The sequence below is a fragment of the Topomyia yanbarensis genome, chromosome 3 (assembly GCF_030247195.1).
Source record: "Topomyia yanbarensis strain Yona2022 chromosome 3, ASM3024719v1, whole genome shotgun sequence".
Classification (NCBI taxonomy): Eukaryota; Metazoa; Arthropoda; class Insecta; order Diptera; family Culicidae; genus Topomyia; species Topomyia yanbarensis.
Window position 1 is genome coordinate 137,880,858 of NC_080672.1, and position 18,563 is coordinate 137,899,420.

Genomic DNA, 18,563 nt, shown 5'->3' on the forward strand with positions numbered 1-18,563 from the left:
AAGAATTACACAAATGGCCTAGGACAAGCGAAAAAAGGCGATGGCTCCCTCACAACTGACAATAGTGAAACATCGGATATTCTAATGAACACCAACTTTCTTAGGTCGATTGCGAGAGACGAGAATATGACAGTTTGGGATTGTGATGGACTCGTTCTAACAGGACTCGCTGAAACTAGCCTGTTAGTCTTTTACACCATCTCTAATTAAATGGGTTATCAACACGTTAGAACCCTACAAATTCCCCCACCCTGACAATTTTCTTCCAATATTTCTACTAAAAACTGTAGAGATAATTCTCCCGAATCTACTAAACATCCTGAGATCCACTCTTATTCTTAGGCACCCACCTATAAGCTGGAGAGAAGTTAGGGTAATATTTATTCCAAAAACAGGTAGCAATGACCTGATACTTCCCAAGGCCCATTAGTTTGACATCAACACTTCTGAAACTGATAGAAAAAGTACTGGACACCATATTCGAACGGAGTACTTATCGAACGTTCTGCTGCCCAAGTACATACCTTATTGACAAGTACATATCTGAGTGTGGAGTTAGTGTAGCTGGTAAATCGATTGCCTTGTACGCAGATCACATGGGTTCAATTCCCAAACCCGCACATAGGGTTAAAGTTTTTATTAAAGAAATTTCTCTAACCTGACAAAGAGGCGAATGACCCTAAGGTTAACACCACTACAATCAAAATAAAAAATATATACCTTAGTGACATTTATTGGGTTAATCCTCGATTTCAAAGAAATAGCTATTTGCGCTTTTTCTTGCCATCGAGATTGCTTTTGAATAATACACTCTACATATCAATGCACAAGGCCCTTAGAACAGGGGAGCGGAAAGTCAATAGGGCAATGCAATACTGTAGAGTCCACAGATCATAGCCGCGATGGGATACACTAAAGCAACTGTAACATAGAGGCTGTCCCCTGGGAAGTGTGCTGTTACCCCTGCTCTAATCACTTATGGAAACCGTGCTGCATCTACCATCATTGTACAAAATGGGGGAGACGGAACATGGCTCTCTGATAGTGCTAAAGGGTAAACCGTTATTTAATGAGGATTTAAATGATCAACTGAGTATAATAAAGGAACTCAAACTAAAGCCTGTCTTGACTTTTGAACTATGGAAATGGAGGCTAAACTGAACTTTGACATTTCATATGAGGTTCACATAATGGATAATAAGATGTGGGATGCAGAAGGTCCCATACTACCTCAAGGTACAATATAATACTATACTGATGGTTCTAAACTGGCTCGGGAGTCTACGGATCAAGAAATAAAGAAGCGATAGTAATGGGAGAGTGGCCTACAGTTTTCCTGGCAGAAATATATGCAATGTACACCTTAGAAAAATGATGAATTTTTGAAAACTCAATCGACCTACCTCTTAGTCGATTCCTAGTCTCATAAGGAGTACTTACTTTAAATTTGACGGCAATCGGACAAGTCACGCTACCGGCCCAATGTACCTGAAGTTTGTATGGAATTTTTTGACAACTTCCATAAAAAAAATCCATCTACTTGCGTTGTCATCTCTAGGTGGCACTGCATGTATTAGATTATCGCTGCAACTGAAAATAACAAACATAATTTACTTGTCTACTACTTTGTTGAAGTCTGCGAGTCAATCTGGCTTTGTTAGAAGATTAATTTTTCAACGATGTGATGTCTTGCATGTTTCATTATGCTCTGTATTTTTCAAAATAACGAGCATTATACAAAAAATCGTAAAATTTTCAAGTTCGTGTTTTGAAATTTTTCACTTGGCACTTCGAAAAACATATCTTTGAAACCGTGAACTTCTGCAGCTGTTCTTATGCATCTGTAAAATCGACGCAAGATTCGTTTCATTCTGTTTTTCCTACAACACATAGGTATATAGTAAAAACGTCCTGAGCATCGAAATAAAACAAATTATTTCTGTTCGTGCGACTTATTTTCGAAGTTGAATTTGGAAAGTTAAATAAATTAAATTATAATTGAACCCGCATGTATTCTGTAGTAACATGGTTAATATAAATTAAAGTTTACCGTAACTTTTTTCTCCAAGACTTCTTTTAAATCCAGTGCAGCTATTTACGATAGTAAGAGAGAACATTCATATTCCGGTGCTCATTTTATCGAAGACCTCGAAGCAATTCAACATTTATCGTAAGTGTCACTCTTGCTGAAAAAACGTAGCGTCGTCTGATTCTTGAACCCGTAAGTCAAAGGTCCTATAATTTTCAAAGGAACGCACTATGCTAATGGGCTTAAAAACTACATTAACACTAAATATTCATTTTTTTTAGTTTTATTTACTTAAAGAGCATAGTCCTTAGATATTGGCATAATTGTTTTATTGAAAAACATTTGTTCTCAAATATGGATTTCTTCTTGATCCATGAAATTTCAGCCTCCTTTTTCTCACTTCGAGCTGAACTTGGAACCTTTTGAATAAGTACTCTTGATTTACCATCGGCTGATCACGCTCCTCAATAAAACCTTGTTTTCCATTCGTTTACCCCTAGCTAATTTTGGGTAATATGTAAAATTACGCATGACGTTTAACTGATTTTTTAGCTGCAGTCGCTGCAGTGCAGTACAGCTCAGTTAGCGAACGCTAAGCCAAAAAGCAGCCCACTTCAAGAATTCTGTACTGGTAATCTGGTGGGAAATTTTCTAGTAACACCGTAATAATCAAAATAGAAAGTAAATAAAGACAGACTCTCATTGTAATTATTGAAATTTGCTCCCAGAATTATTTGTCAAAGCTTGCCATTTATTTTACATAAATTTTCCTCGTTTCTGCAAACTTACTCCGTTAATATATGTGTCCGAAGATGACTTTGTAACGATACCTTTTGGGAGAAACCTTTACCACATATATGACACGAGATTTTTGCCAGGACGTAATGCTTGTGTTTTTGATGGAACTGAAGGGAACTTTTCCGACTGAAAGTCTTTTCGCATATTTCGCATTTGAATGGCCGATCGTTCGAGTGGCAAATGGCATGACTGAGCAGCTCATCTTTGGATATGAATTCTTTGGGGCAACTGGAACACATGAAATCTTTCTGTCGCAAATGTTTCCGTCGTTTGTGCATGATTAGATTGCAGGAAAATCGAAAGTGCTCACCGCAGAGATCACAAACGTACGATTTGATGTCGGAATGGGTTAGCATATGCTTCTTAAGGCCACTTCTCTGTGTCGTTGAGTGACCACAAATGGAGCAGCTGAATGGTTTTTTCTGACTGTGACTCAGTTTATGGCTACGAAGTGAAGCTGCTTGACGATATGTTTTTCCACAATCATCGCATCGGAATTTGTCCGGATCGTGTGTAGCCATGTGACCTGTGTAAGCCATTTTAGTTTTAAATCGTTCACCGCAGCAGGTGCACAGGAAGGATGCTTCCTCGGAGTGAAGCTGCATGTGGCAACGTAAGGATTTCCTACTGCTAAGCACTTTATGGCAATATTGGCATTCGAGATTCCGAGTCGGGTTGGTTCTAGTCTGTAAGTTAACTGATTCAGGTTTGGTAGATTCGAAGATTTCATTGAGGAAAATATCGTCTAGTATTGTAGTGGACTCTGGCGTCATACTTTCTAATGTTATATTAATCAATTCGTCGTTGATGCCAGTGTTGTTTCCAGTAACTAACTCTACTCCGGCAGTCATATTTGTGTTTATCCAAGGCTTTGTTCTCAAACGATCATCTGACTGTAAACATTGGTTGCGGAACCGAATTAGGTGTTTTATTGTTAAACAACACCTATTGCATATTGTCTTGGGTAGGTTGTCACTTTCAATGATCTAAAAAGAGATTTGTTACTTGATACAATCCGAACCTAGGGTATAATGTGTAATTGTAACTATAAAGTGGCCAGACATCCCGGATTTTAAGCACTTATCCCGCAAAGCAAGAAGTCCCGAAAAGTGACCGGCATTTTACAATATACTGTCTTTTTACTCACATATCGTAACAAAACACTCATAAAAGGTATTGAGTTTCTTATTCTCCAAAGAACTTAAGCTTCTTTAGATTCTGACGGTACGTATTTTGATTACTAGTACTGCATCTCAGGAAGTTTCGCAGTATTACTGTGTAAATACATGGAAAACTTATATCTTCAATTGGTTTCTTAAGGGATCCCGCATTCACCTCGAAAACGGCTGGTCACTTTACTTTAGCACCTACCTGTAGGTTTGGAATAAACTCCATAAGCAAGTCGGAAAACTTTCGCTTTTTACCACAAATGAAAGATTCTTTGTATACACGGAAATAAAAAACAACTCAAAATTGGCTTCTTTTGACTCAATCTTGGACTATCGTGGAATAAGGTAAATTTGAGTAAAAGTAGATATACTTAATTTTGGGTAAATTGGTGGAACCTATTACTACGTAGAATTGACCCATTTAAAAAAAGCCAGTGTTGTGTAAATTTAACTTACTAGATGGTAAAAAAGATGGGGAGAGGAACCAGCTGAACTAGGTGAATTTAAGTCACTAGATAATAAAAAAGATCCATTGTAAGGTTAACGATATCAATCTATAAAAATACACAAATTAAGTGGAAGGAATTGTTTGGATATGTGATAAATAGAATGCAGATAAACATAGGTTATAGATTCAATGGTTTTATTTGAAAATGTTTTTTTGAATTTTCAGTTTTGCGATAATTAAGAATTGTTACAAGATATTATTTGGATAGTGAATTCGCCAAAAACTCTTTGTATCGTACAGTTAAGTCTGTAACAGCTTTACACTTGCTGTAATCTTTTGTTCCCCAGACGTTAACGGAAATTAGGTCATCCACTTTTCGAAGCAACACGGGTACCGGCAACCCAAAAACGACAAATGCTTTGAATAAAATTTCGATGGCCCGTGTGCTAGAATTACCGCACGGAATGACGTTTTGGTTAAAAACAACGTACATGTTACCTCTCTTATAGCGATCAGCAATGCAAATTATGTGTGGTTCAATTATTGTTGCAGATGATTGTTGCACAGCGAGTTTTTCGTCAAAACCGATCTCGGTACGCACGTAGCTTTTCCATCTTATCAAGGGCGCAGCTGCTATCTCTTCCATACTAGCATTTTCGAGAACGGTGGTACGTTTGATGCCTCTATTTGACAGTTTTTTAATCAGCCTCAATGCTCCTCTGACAAAATCTGATTAGGGAAAAACAGGAATTAGAGAAATATAATTACTTGACACAATTATAAAATCTCTTACCATCTTCTACCATACTCCAGCTAGCATTGTCGAATAACAATCCTGCACGGAGTAGTGTTTGCAAATCTCCAAGAGCGTGAATATTCGTCTGGATACGATCAAATGCCTGTATAATCTGTAGAAGAACTAGTTAAAATCTCGATGATACACTATAAAATGCTACTAACCATTTCACCTTCATACGCCAATAAATGAGGAAATGTTTTTACTATAATATGAAAGTTATTTTCCTGTAGAAGTGCTTTATGCAAACTATGCACCTGAGCCATTCCCTCCGCTACTTGCCGAGCGTTTGTAGCTGTTGGGATAAGGGCGGCAAGATGCGCAGCCAGTTGCACCAATTCATCCTCAACAATAATAACAGTTTTCTTAGTTCGCCGAAATAGCCTATCCTCGGGAAGTAAGTCCTTTCGCATGTTGCTTACTCTCGTTTCGATTAAACCCGTATGTGGTCCTCTATCCAAACCACCGTTTTTCCAAAAGAAGTAAGACTGAAATTAAAATTAAGGAAGAGATTGATCTGAAATGTCGCAAAAATTCGATAAATGTAGTTTTAATCTATTCCATGTATGATTATATTGTTCAATAATGCTTGAAATGTGCTTTCAGTATCCGTATAAATATACAAACATGTTGTTTTTAACTTATGAAATATGCGGTTGGGGTAGGTTAGCAGTGACGCACGCGAGTCACGTTGGTGACCAATATTCAGTTCTATTGCAGATATTTAGCACTTTTCATGAAAGTAATTTAATTTCCATTTGAATACTTATTTGCTGGTTTACCCACAACTTACCCTTTTACCCCTCAGTGCATCAAACACTTTGACAAAATTTCAAGATATTGCCAACAGTCTGCCCTTCTATGCAGCGTGTTTTATTTTACTCGATCTGCCCGAATCAAAGCGGTAAAACATGAAAATTGAAAACACCGCCAACTAGTCCCGAAGTCCCTATATAATCAGTTTTCACACAATGTCCATTATATGCCTTAAGCGGCCCTTACACGTACAATATTTTTGTCAATACACAGTATTGACGATATTGCTTCAATACATCAATCCCATTTGAAATGCACATCGTCAATACAACTTTTTTACATCACACGTTCAATACTTTTGTCAATACTCTCTAGTATTGACAAAAATATTGAACATGTAAAGCGGACATTAAACTCACCTCCTTTGGTGCGTTTTCTGAGACGCAAGTGTTCTCCAACTGAGGAAACTCATCTAAGATATGGATTGCAAGATCTTGTTTTTGCTGCCAAGTAGGATACCTTTAATGACAATAGTAGTAATTAGCATTAAGATAAAAAGTAGCATCTATAATGACCGCATACTTCTTTTCACGTAAAATTTGATGTTCAAAGAAATGTTTTGTGAGTATACGGTTCATATAGAGCATTTTTTTCGGTTCAGGGACTATCCCGCAATCCAACTGCCGAGTTAAAATCTTTAGAAACTTAGGTTCCTTAGCAAGGATGGAGCGTATCGACTCTCTTTGCTGTTCCTCGTTGAATAGGTTTTGTCCGTTTTCTGCCACATTTTCAGAAACAATATTTTCAAAGTGTCGTTCAATAACGTTGAGAATGATTTTGCGAGGGCCTTTTTCGATGATACCCATTTCAAGCAAGTCATCTTCATTCAATTGCCAAAGGGACACGTTGTCTATAAGGTTCGCTGAAATAATAAAAAAAAGAAAATACGATGACTTAAGTTATTGTTAAATACGAATAGACACCAATTACCATAAGATAATTCAAAAAGTAGGTTTCACACACACACATACTAATACAGAAATACACACACATATATGCACATATAATGCGATCCTGGCATATCCGGACATATTCAGGAACTTCCCCGTAATGTGGAAGTCGGGCCGTCAGTGAACCGGAAGCTACGCTCCACTCAGAATCGCTGGATGGATCTCAGCACCTACTGACTGGGTCATTGAGTAGGCTAGGTTCACCACCGGGGACTAAATCGGAACGAAGCGGGGAGCTAAATGGCTCAAGGAAATGCAAATCGGTATCGGGAGAAACCTACCGCTCAGTTTCGGGAGAACTTCTCTCACTGGGGAATTCTTCGTCGGAGTAGGCTAGATCCATCCTCGTGGACAGACCGAGTAGTTCGCGAACAAGATTTTAGTATAGTCGGGAGCTGAATTGCTCATCGGGGAAATGGAGCGAAATGGAACGAGAGGGGAACCAAAGGGCCTAAGGGAGTTGCGGTGGTGAATGATACCGGATAGGGTGCCAAAGGGCTCAAGAAGTTGGGGTGCTAAAACCATAGAAGAATCGGGAGAACTTCCTTCACCGGGGAACTCTCCGTTGGCGTAAGCTAGATTCAGGGACTAGACCGAAACACTACCATTCGCGGATCATCGGGGCACCAGCGAACCGGAATCGCCGAACTGACCTCAGCACCTGGCTAGTTTCGGGAGAACCTCTCTCGCCGGGGAATTTTCCGTCAAAGTAGGCTAGGTTCACCGTCGGGGACTAGACGAAGTAGTTCGCGAATAAGTCGGGAGTACAACAAGTAGGTAATGCTGAATGGTACGAGAACAGGACTTGCCATGCTTAAGGGAGCCGAAGGGCTCGGTAAATTAGACAACCTGAAGTTTGCCGTCCAGATTGTCTTCGTAGGGGAAGAGCACTAAGTCTCGACCCACAGCAAGTTTTCCAACTGCCATGCAGAAAATGCCAGTCTATGTAGATGGTGGAGAACTAGTGGTGTGTCGAGAGAAACGCTCAAAAATATACACACAGTTGCGCGCTCACGTTAATACAACTTATAGAGACACACTATACACAAGTGCACGCATACATATATGGATAACCAGGTATTCATACTTATACAAATACGCATACCGATTGGCACACCTACGCACCATACGAGTGCGCCAAAATTCTTTGCATGAAAAATAAATTTAGAGTATAATTGTTTAACAATTTATTTAGACATTTTATAATATTTTAGTTATCATTGTATTTTAAGCTAATGTAATGGAAACTTTCCAACTCATCTCCTAATTGCCACAAGCTGTAGCATTTTCTGCTCAATAAATTTTCAAAAATGATTCTTACGACATTAGAGGAAATTGTAACTTTATATGCTAGAAGTTCTACATCAAATTTAACAATATCCAATTCTTGAATAATGAAAAATATGACAGAATCACACTCGACTATTGCTAGAAGTATGCCATATGATTTAACAGAGCATTTTTCGTATTTGACAACAAAACCAGGACAAAAAGTGATTCCATTAATTTCAAGATGACTAATTGTTTTTATTTCGGAAGGTAGATCGAATAGCAACAGGGAAGTGTCTAATACACTTTTTTGTATTAGTGATGATGAAAGAATTATTGGTTTATCAACAACATAATTATGTTTTAAAATAGAATTAATTTGCTTCAAATTCAGTCTCTTTGTGAGGCTAAGGGATAGGTTTTTAAAATTGCCACAGGTTTTGCTTTGAGATTTTGATTCTTTAAACTTGGCTTCGAACATCATGCAACTGAAATTTGCAATAGGGCCATTCTCTCTGCACACTTGAGCGTAATGTACAATGTGATGAATTTTGTTTATGGCGTTAGCACACGGAAAACATATCTTAAACAATTGATGAAATTTTGTGACAGATTCTGACAAATTTTGAACCATTTCTGAAGTCACTTTGTGTGAAAAACTAATGTAAGTAATTTGAAGCAAAGCTGCTATTATCTCTTGATACTTCTCATTGGACTTCAAAATATTGGTAAATATGAACGGAAAACTACGCAATAGTAGCCAACATTGAGCCGCTGACTGACTTAGATTATTATTTTTACTTCTCAAATTAAGTTTGCTGAAGTTTGCAGATGGCTTGTCTCTAATCTCAGTATCACCGTATTCAAATTTGTCAATTAACTGATTTATACGATTTTCAGTAATTATTTTGTCTCGAAACACTGCTGCTTGTAAAATTTTTTTAAGAACCATCGGAACCACACCTTCCAAGAGGTCGTGCATAGGATCTAGCGTGCGGCTTGATGGCCACCTGAAATAGTTAAGCATATGGAGAGCGCAACTAGTTTTTATTCCGTACAGACTTGATGGTATTTGAGATTCTTCACATGCAATTAGAGAATTTTGAACTTTTTCAATAGTTCTAAGGGGAAATTTATCACTGAAATCTCCTGATATCAACTCATTTCTACTTATTTCGCAAATCCTGCAAAACATATTAGCAGATGGTCCCAACATGCCGTATATATCGTGCAACGCCAATGTATCCCCGAGTACGTGAACAAGTACTGCCCGTAAAGTCCAGATTCCGGACTCTGTTTTAACTGGAACTCCTTCATTTGATTCTAATCGCGAAAGGTCATTAATTAAAGGTTGTAGCACTGTTTTGTACCTAGCAGAGCCGCAAAAAAAAAAAACAAATAAAATAAATGCGCTGTATCAATAGGTTTTTGATTAACAAAGAGAAGACCGGAGCAAGTTGATATACGTCATTTCATTTGGCAGTTTTGTGTGTTTAAGCCAGAGTCTACAAAAATTGACATCCCCACGTGAGCTTGAAAGAGAAACAAAATTCTATTCATGCTCGCCGGGATGAATGGCATATTCGGTTCGCATTTAAAAAAAAAAAAGCATTTCATGTGGCGTTTCAAATTAAATTCAAACAAATTCCACGTGAATACGACATATTTATCCATTGAATGTTCATTGCCATGCTATTGAGTCGTAATATTCACGTGTAATTCATTTGGAAATTTTAGTCAATGGTATTTCTTATGATGTTGATGTGCTTTTCACACCATGTTCGCATGAATTTCATTTGAAAACCGTATTTCTCACGCTCGAATGGATATTCAAGTGGCAACCGTGTGCGTTTCATGTGTTTGTGGATTGAAATAATTCAATAGATTTCCAAATGATGTTAACGTGTTAAGTTTTTTCAGTGCAGGTTAAGTTAAATGTTGACATTTTCATGAGTTCCTTCGTGTCATCTTGTAGAACTCAATATCCCAGTAGAGAGATATCCACAGGGTCAATTAAATTGAAAATTAAAAGGAAATGATTGAGCAGCTCGGCTGTTTGAATGAATGAATGACACGAACAACTACAAATTGAACATAGTAGGACATGATTTGAAATGTGGTCCTCTCTCAAGATCAAAACAACCTGTTGAAAATTTGCAGCTCGGTCTGCACTCAAGCATTCGATTCTGCGTAAAACCACAGACTAACAGAAATAACATTATGAGGGAATTTCCACAAAAAACATCGAACCGACGATTTTCCCAGAACACTAGGTCTACTATGTTGAAGGGAACCTGAGATGTCTTTATGCCATGCGAGACTGGCGACAAGCAGCCATGGACGGAGTGAACTAGAGATGACTTCTTGATACGGCAAAGGACATAAAGAGTTTGTATTATCAAATTGTTCCGGTCTATCCTACCTAATTATTCTATCATCTTACCCGTACTGTTTGAGGACACTGGATTTGACCATCAACGCCATATAAATACTATCCAATGATGAGTTTATTCGTGGATCAAAGTTTTCAATTTTGAAACAGATATTGGTCATTTTATTTTTGCTTTTGCGTGAACCGAGTGGGTTCAGATACTCTCCATCGTCAATGTGAATTGAGAGTCTCAAGCAATTTAGATGAAGTTGGAGTAAAGGATGGGTTCGAAAGTGCTCACCATCTTTGAACGTTTCAAGCGTATCATCTGTCCTCGTTGTTTCCTTTTCAACCATCGCTCTTGCCTTGGTGTTAGACATAATGAGTTGTAGTGTCTCTAGAATCGATATGTAGTGAAATACATCTTTCTGGACTTTTACTTTCGTAACGTATTTATGTCTTCGAAATATGCGCTGAACTTTTTTCCCTCTTGAACGGTAGACTACGACACGTCGTAATATTTCGCGCTTTCCCAAAACAGTCTCTATCGGTTCCGGAACTGAACAGCCAGCTTTCCCAGACAAATATGCAATATTATCAGCAGGAAACTTAACATCTCTAGTAAAGTCAGGAATTTGCAATTCATTGATAAATCCTACAGTATCCTTGTCTTCTAGCAACTTTTTCGTTGTTAGGAAAGATTTTATTTTTGTCATTGTATACTGCTGAATCCACTCCGATACGAAGACATATCCGTCAATGAATGACTTTAATTTAGTCTCTGGAAGAGATACATCACACCTGAGATCTGTTATCATATTAGAAACAGCATTTGTGATATCTTGTAATGAAACGGGACTCTTATAGAAAAATGGATTTTCTATTTCTGGTTCTGAGCAATAATCGTTACTCGTTTGTGTTGGCTCTGTAGTCTGATGACTGTTGGATTGCAAGTCAAAATCTGGTAAAGGATGCTTTTTCAATATGTGAAGCTTAAAACTTTTGAAATACGAATAAATTGATCCACACAACGAACATTTAAATGGGGATTCTGCTTGTAAACTTATTGGTATTTCATGACTCGTCACAAAATGATGCTTAAGTTCATCTATGTATCCTTCGACGAACAGGCCACAATCCTGAATGTGACATTTAAAACCTTTAAAAAAATATAGTCGTTAAACAAATATTAACGTGTGCGTAACTCGAGTAATCGTACGGGGACAAAATCTCGTATGGGGCGGGCATAGCGTAGTTGGAAAATCGATTGCCTTGTACGTAGCTCAGCTGTGTTCAATTCCCAACTCCACACGTAGGGTTATAGATTTCTCTATCCCGAAAAATAGGCAAATGACCCTAAGGTTAAACCAACGACACTACCACACCGAGCTGGGATACACAACACAACTGCGCAATGAAAAAACCACAGCCACTTTTTCAAAAGCACCATCCAGCTAAGCCGATGGTTTTTCCAGCAGGTATTTTGCATGAATTGAATCTTGATGAACTAATAAATCGACTGATATTCTTCTTTTAGAGTTTTAAAAAGGTTTATATGGATAATCCGGTGGCAAAGCTGAACACAAATTTTCCTAAGCACACTACCAAGCGTTCAATTCTAACACATGCTTAAAAACGTAACTTGAACCTTTACATACCATGTATGACTAGCGCCGCCTAGTGTGAGAACTTTGAAATAATTTATACACCATGCATTGGTCAGTGCTGATAAATATTACCGAAAACACTACCCTTCCAAATTATCATGACAGAATTTTAAAAAGTAACATGTCCACTAACTCTGCCGTGCAGATTTATTCTAAACCAATCTTCTTGTCGTCGGATGAACAGTGGTTTATAATACAATCTTACAAAATTATCACACTTTTCAAGGTAGATCATAAACTATCACATGCTAAAATATTGCAAGTTCACCAGCGCCGCGTTTGGAATCATCGGTAACCCTTGTCCTCTCGAGCAATTTTGCTAAAAGTAACATCGGCCTTCTAAACATCGGCCGCCAATCGAAAAAATATGATCATGACCCAAGAGAAGACCTGACCTCCACTTGTAATACAGAGAAAATACCAACTCATCACGTTGATTTTTGATTGCTAGCGTCGCCAGTTGAAGAAATTATAAAACAAATTCGTTCAAACTTACAACTTTTTTGAACACCTCAAATTTCTATTTCCCTACGTTCCAAAATACAGAGAAAATATCATTTCATAACGCCAATTTTTGCACACTAACGCCCCCAATCGGAGAAATTCTAAATCAAATTCACAAACCAAGAGAAGGTCTGCCCTAGACTTGCAACTATTCTGAACAGCTCAAACCATTGTTGCTCCCACTTACCAAGATACAAAGAAAATACCATCTCATAGTTGATTTTGCACACTAGCACCGCCAATCGGAGAAATTCCAAAACTTATTCATGACCCAAGAGAAGGCCTGCTCTAGACTTGGAACGTTGTTGAACACCTCAAAGCACTTTCCTAAATACAGAGAAAATACCATCTCAAAGCACTTTTAGTTATTGTTGAATAGACAAACGAATAGAGTAGGTACAAACAGAATGAAGATTAGGGATGATCGACAAACTACAGATCCACCCATGCAAAACGAAGTACGAAAGGCAATTTTAGAGCTAAAAATAGCAAGGCCGCTGGAATTACGAAATCCTAGTCGAACACTTAAAGATCTGGAGAGAATCCACTGCATGATTGGGATGATCTGAGTGGAAGAAGAACTCAAATTCCTTATTACCGCTGTCTCGGCAATGAGAAATCCGCTCACTAGGAAACCTGACAACACATCATCAATCAGCCCACTGAATTCTCACACCAAATTTCCCAAAGAGCGAAGCAGAATGTTTTGAACAATAAATAGCAGCAGCGATTTGTATCTTGATGTAAGATAAAATAAAAAGGGTAAAGGGTTCCGGATCAACTGGTATTGTGTTTTACTATTCGTCTTTGCGAATCAAAACCATTTTGATTCGTAAACTATGTAATACATATCTATAAAAAGTTTATATATAAGGTAAGTAGAATGAGACTTACCAGTTAGTTTTTCGTATGACCTATCGTCTAACTTTTTGTGAAGTTGTTCCATTTGCGATATTTTCAAGGCGGAATTAAAGCTCGCAAAACTCTCACCAGACGTGATGTGTACCGCGTTATACGGTTGCGGAATGTAAACAAATTTCGTGGGGTGTGCAGGATTTTTGCCTCATGCAATTCACACAGTTCAAAAAATGCAAGCAATCCTGCTGGGGGTGTCGGATATCTGAAAAATAAAACAATCTGTTAGGTAACTTGTACTTCACCAGCGCGTTGAATTTACAATTTACCTGCAATTTACTGTAATGCACTCGCCAATCTGTGTAACGAAAAAAGCGTTGTTTTCTTCTCTGGGTAGAAACTTCACCGTTGTCGTGATCACCAATGGGAAAAGAAAAGTTTGCGTTGAAATTTTCTCCACAATGCACAATGTGCGAGATGAAAACACAGGACAGTATTTGTGACGGATCTCTGGAAATAGAAAAATGAATTATGTACACGATTTCTGCCATTCTAACGCGTTGGATTAACAATATACCTGCAATTGCTAAAATAAATGTAAACTCGGTTTCCAGCAATTCATACACCAATCAGTGCAATGGAAAATGCTGTTTCCAATAATTCATGCAGCAATCTGTGCAACGAAAAGAAATTTTCTCCTGTAGTGCACTGCAACCTTTCCGGACTGTATTCGGTTGTCTTTACGCCACTCACGACGAAATCCGTAAATTACTACACCAGGAAAAGACACGGATTTTTTTTTCAAGCGCAGCGGAACTAAGCGTCTATCGCGACGGAAGCCAAAAAAACAAATGGCGTCATCCACGAAGCTAGCACGTCACGCTATTTTTCAACCAAATCAGGGTTACTATTACTCAACGCAAGGTTAGTTGTGATTTACCTTCCGTTGGGTAAATTTAAACCAATGACTTCTGTTCTTAAATTAAGCCAATTTGAACGATTTCCATGCTTTTTTTAGAATGCAAAAAAAAAACAAATCGAAATTTACAAATCAAATAGTAACATCAATAAATTATGAATACTTTTTATTGTTTTTTATTTCATTGCGTCTAAATTTTTTTTCAATTTATTTTTACTCATTATTAAGTAATATACGTACTACTTAATCGTTGAGTCAAAATAAACCAATCGTCTACTTCGAAATCTACCCAACTTGATACTTTAGCACTTGTACTCAATTTTAGGTAGTTTCAACTCAAATTTTGAGTACTTTTTTATTTCCGTGTAATGAACGATACGTGGCTTCTGTTGTAGAAAGACAGGTCCGGCAAACCATTGCTTATTGATGCACTAACCGCCTATTTTAAAGAACAGCTCGACAAAATGATTGCTAAAATTGTTGTGTTATCGTCAAAACCTAAACATTCTATTATCATGCAAGATTAAATCAAGAGTACTTATTTAAAAGGTCCTAATTGACATTTAGCGCGAAGTGAGAAAAACTAAGTTAAAGTTTCATGGATCTAAAACAAATCCCTATTTGAGAACAAATGTGTGTTTTGATGGAATAATTCGACATACACGGAAAACCGATTTATCACAATTTCAACCAAATAGTTGATTTTTTGGTTTCGTCTATTTGATATTTGGGCGAACTAAGTTTTTGCTGAAAACAATAATCCAGCGCTGTTGGTTTGATGCTGTCAGTCTTAGTCTGGACACGAACGCTTCAGACTAGCACAAAACTTGAAAAGCCTACCTGTAGTAAAGCTTGAAACGCTTTTCTAAGCTTGTAACGATTGTTTCAGTCCGGACACAATTGCATATGCGATTACATTACCATTTCAGCCAAGACACAAACGAATGGAATTCAACTGATCTCATTGTTGAATTAAACTGCTTCATCGTAAAATACAACATAGGATATTTCAAACGTTTTGTTTCCTTGACCGACGGATGAAGGTATGGAATTAAATTGTTGAAGTATAACAGTAATTCGTACGTGAACATAATATTGAATTATGTTTCTCATAATATTATCTTTTTATGAACTACACTCTTAAAAGTGGCGAAATGGCCAAAGGTATTTAAGGATTGTTGGTAATTGATTGATGATTTCAATTTCGGATGAAAGGCACAACTACAAAAAACAAAGGCACACTACAAAAAAATCATACTTATTCCACATCTAGTTTGGCATCTCAAAAGATGCAAAATAATTATATTGCATATTTCGAAATTTGTATATGATTGAAATTTTACGATATAATCAACTAAATCCGAAATAGAAAGATTTTGACAATTTTCGCAATACTTTCAACCGACACCAGAGCTGCCTTTAGCTCTCCAAATGCTGTCTCGGCTGATTCTGTCCACACGAACTTCTTTTTCGACTTTTTCAGCAGATCGGATATCGGGGTTACGATGCGGCTGTAGTCCCGTGTAAAACGCTGGTAGAACCCTGCCAAACCTAAAAGTCTCCGAATGCCCTTCACGCTCTTCGGACGGGCATAGTCGAGAATTGGTGAAATCCGCGGATTGTCAATCGATACGCTGCGCTCCGTCAAAAGGTACCCGAGGTATGACGCCTGTTTCCTGCAGAATCTACTTTTATCAAGCGAAATCGTCAGATTTGCCTTTGCCAAACGTTCTGCTACTATTTTCAGCAGTCTCACATGCTCACTGAACGAATTCGTCGCTATCACGATATCGTCCAGATAGACGAAAACGTTTGGTTCGAGATCGAAACCGATTACCCGGTCCATAAGCCGGCACATCGTGCGTTTGTTAAACCAAACGGACAAACTTTGTACCGAAACAAGCCTTGCGGTGTGCGGAATGCAGTATAGTCCCTTGATTCTTCCTTTAGAGGAATCTGGAAATAGGCATCCTTCAAATTCACTACCGAATAATACTTCGCCTTCCCTAAACGATGAAAGATCTCTCCCATGTTCCTCATCGGGTACGAGTCTTTCTTAGTCCAGGCGTTTATCTTGCGAGAGTCCAGATATACTCCAGTTTACCATTCGCTTTCCGAACTGGTACTAAAGCGCTAGCCCACTCGCTCGAACACTCTTCGATAGCATCCATCTGCTTGTATCGTTCAATCTCAGCTTCCATTTCCGCTTGTACTGCTGGTGAACACTGATACCATGATTGTCTTCTTGGTTTCGCATCTTCGGTCAATCGAATCTCGTGCTGCAACAACAAGGTTCTGCCAAACTTATTTGCTGTTGTGCATGGAAACTGCTTGATTGCTTCAATTAGCTCCTTGCGTTCAACGGATGTCAGATCGTGTTCTGTTTCTACCGTCTCCGGAGTCGTTTTTGACGGTTCTGGTAGCTCTAGAGCTGGAATGTCCAACGTCGCATCAGGGTCAACGTTCTTCAACGCGGGTAGCGTCTCGATCGGCAGCAAGGTGAATTCGATCATATCCACCTTTCCATTTCTCATTGGGATGGTATCAACAGTGGCCACTCGTTCGAATCCGTGCTCTCCCTCAATCATCGGCTCGATTCCGAACGATTTCCAGAAGTTGTATACTAGGATCAGCTCTCTACAAATCTGCGGTACAACTAGCGTCGGAATCACTCTGATCATTCCCTTGAATACCATCGGTAGCTGTACGAATCCGAGACATTCATGTACGGTTTTATCGGCCGTGACAATCTTCAGCGGGCTACGCTGCATCGTCAGTCCATATCTTTTGGCAATATCGGTCATGCTCGTGACACTGACGCTTGCTCCAGAGTCGAGTAGAGCGTCGTAATCGGTGTCAAAAATCTTCACGGTCACGTGAGGGCTGCTTTCGGTGCGAACCCTTAGCTCACACACCTTCAGAAATGGGTCCTCAAACGGACTAGAACTGGGAACATCGTTCATCAGCGGAATGTTGTTGTTCCCTATTGCGCATTCCTGACCTAGTTTCCCGATGGATTACCTATCCTGTCCCGGTCAATCCGTGGGTGGTTCTCGCCGGTCACCGCTGTCTTATCGGGTGTTCCGCAGATGTAGCAGAACAACTGCTTTTCGTGTCTGCAGTTTCGCCATATATGTCCCGTTCTGCGGCAATTCCAGCAAAGGGGACCATTTTGCTGTTCGACTGCTGGCGTGGTACTGGGTTGCTGAGTACGCGTTAACGGTTTGGACTGCTCCTTTGCTCGCCGATTACCATCGAACCTCTTTCCTAGTGCGTTCACCTCTTCTGCTTCGGAGTAGGATCCCGTTGACGCTTCAGCCTCGATATTGTGTAGACGTGTTACGTGTCGGTCCTTCTCGACATTGTCTGAGTGCCGGAACGTTCGCATCGATGCGGTACGCATAGTACTCAAGCTTTCGCACATCTCGTACCGTTCTACACGCTAGTTTTGAACGGTAGTGTGAGCGCATATTGTCCCAGATGTTTAAGCGCTCTATCTCAGTCTTGAACGTCAAAAACGGCTCGTTCCGAAGTTGTTTCCGCTCGTAGATTTTCTGACGGTTTCCTTGGTCCTTATTTGGGTTACCATACATGTAACGGATTTTCTCCTCGAAGTCTTGCCAATCTAGGAACTCGTCAGCGTAGCACAAGTACCAATCGTAGGCATCTCCCCGTAATATGGTATGCACTCGCTGCAACAGAATGTCGTCTGCGATCCGATCCATTCGCGCTAGCCACGAATCTTATGAAGAAAATCTTCCAACGATCGATGGCGGGGGTCGCCACTAACAGTTAGATGCCATTTCTCCATACGCTGGTCTGCGTTCTGAATCTCACGATCCGCGATTCGTCGACCCAAACGACGTCTTGGGCGAAACTCCTCAGCGTCATACCCATCTTCGTCCTCGCTACTCTGCAGGATTACTGCACTCTGCCTTCGATGCAGGCCACCAGTGGGATTACCTCGACTAT

The 18,563-nt window shown here is 39.1% G+C and overlaps 2 protein-coding genes across 3 annotated transcripts; both read right to left on the reverse strand.

The window, feature by feature from the left end:
• Nucleotides 1–2,759: 2,759 nt before the first annotated feature.
• LOC131692503 (gastrula zinc finger protein XlCGF17.1-like) lies at nt 2,760–15,101 on the reverse strand. Its single transcript, XM_058979587.1, has 3 exons — nt 14,958–15,101; nt 4,199–4,273; nt 2,760–3,813 (listed from the first exon to the last, which is right to left on the reverse strand). The coding sequence occupies exons 1-3, from the start codon at nt 15,006–15,008 to the stop codon at nt 2,815–2,817; spliced, it is 1,125 nt and encodes a 374-aa protein (XP_058835570.1). The 5' UTR covers nt 15,009–15,101; the 3' UTR covers nt 2,760–2,814.
• On the reverse strand, nt 4,680–14,493 carry LOC131692502 (uncharacterized). 2 transcript variants are annotated; one of them, XM_058979586.1, is made up of 8 exons: nt 14,002–14,493; nt 13,712–13,937; nt 6,579–6,918; nt 6,416–6,515; nt 5,405–5,728; nt 5,238–5,352; nt 4,936–5,173; nt 4,789–4,816 (listed from the first exon to the last, which is right to left on the reverse strand). In XM_058979586.1, exons 2-8 carry the CDS (start codon nt 13,761–13,763, stop codon nt 4,810–4,812), a joined length of 1,176 nt encoding a protein of 391 aa, XP_058835569.1. In that variant the 5' UTR covers nt 13,764–13,937; nt 14,002–14,493; the 3' UTR covers nt 4,789–4,809. The 2 variants fall into 2 exon arrangements, with proteins under 2 accessions (XP_058835568.1, XP_058835569.1); XM_058979585.1 differs by having other exon boundaries at nt 4,680–5,173.
• Nucleotides 15,102–18,563: the final 3,462 nt, after the last annotated feature.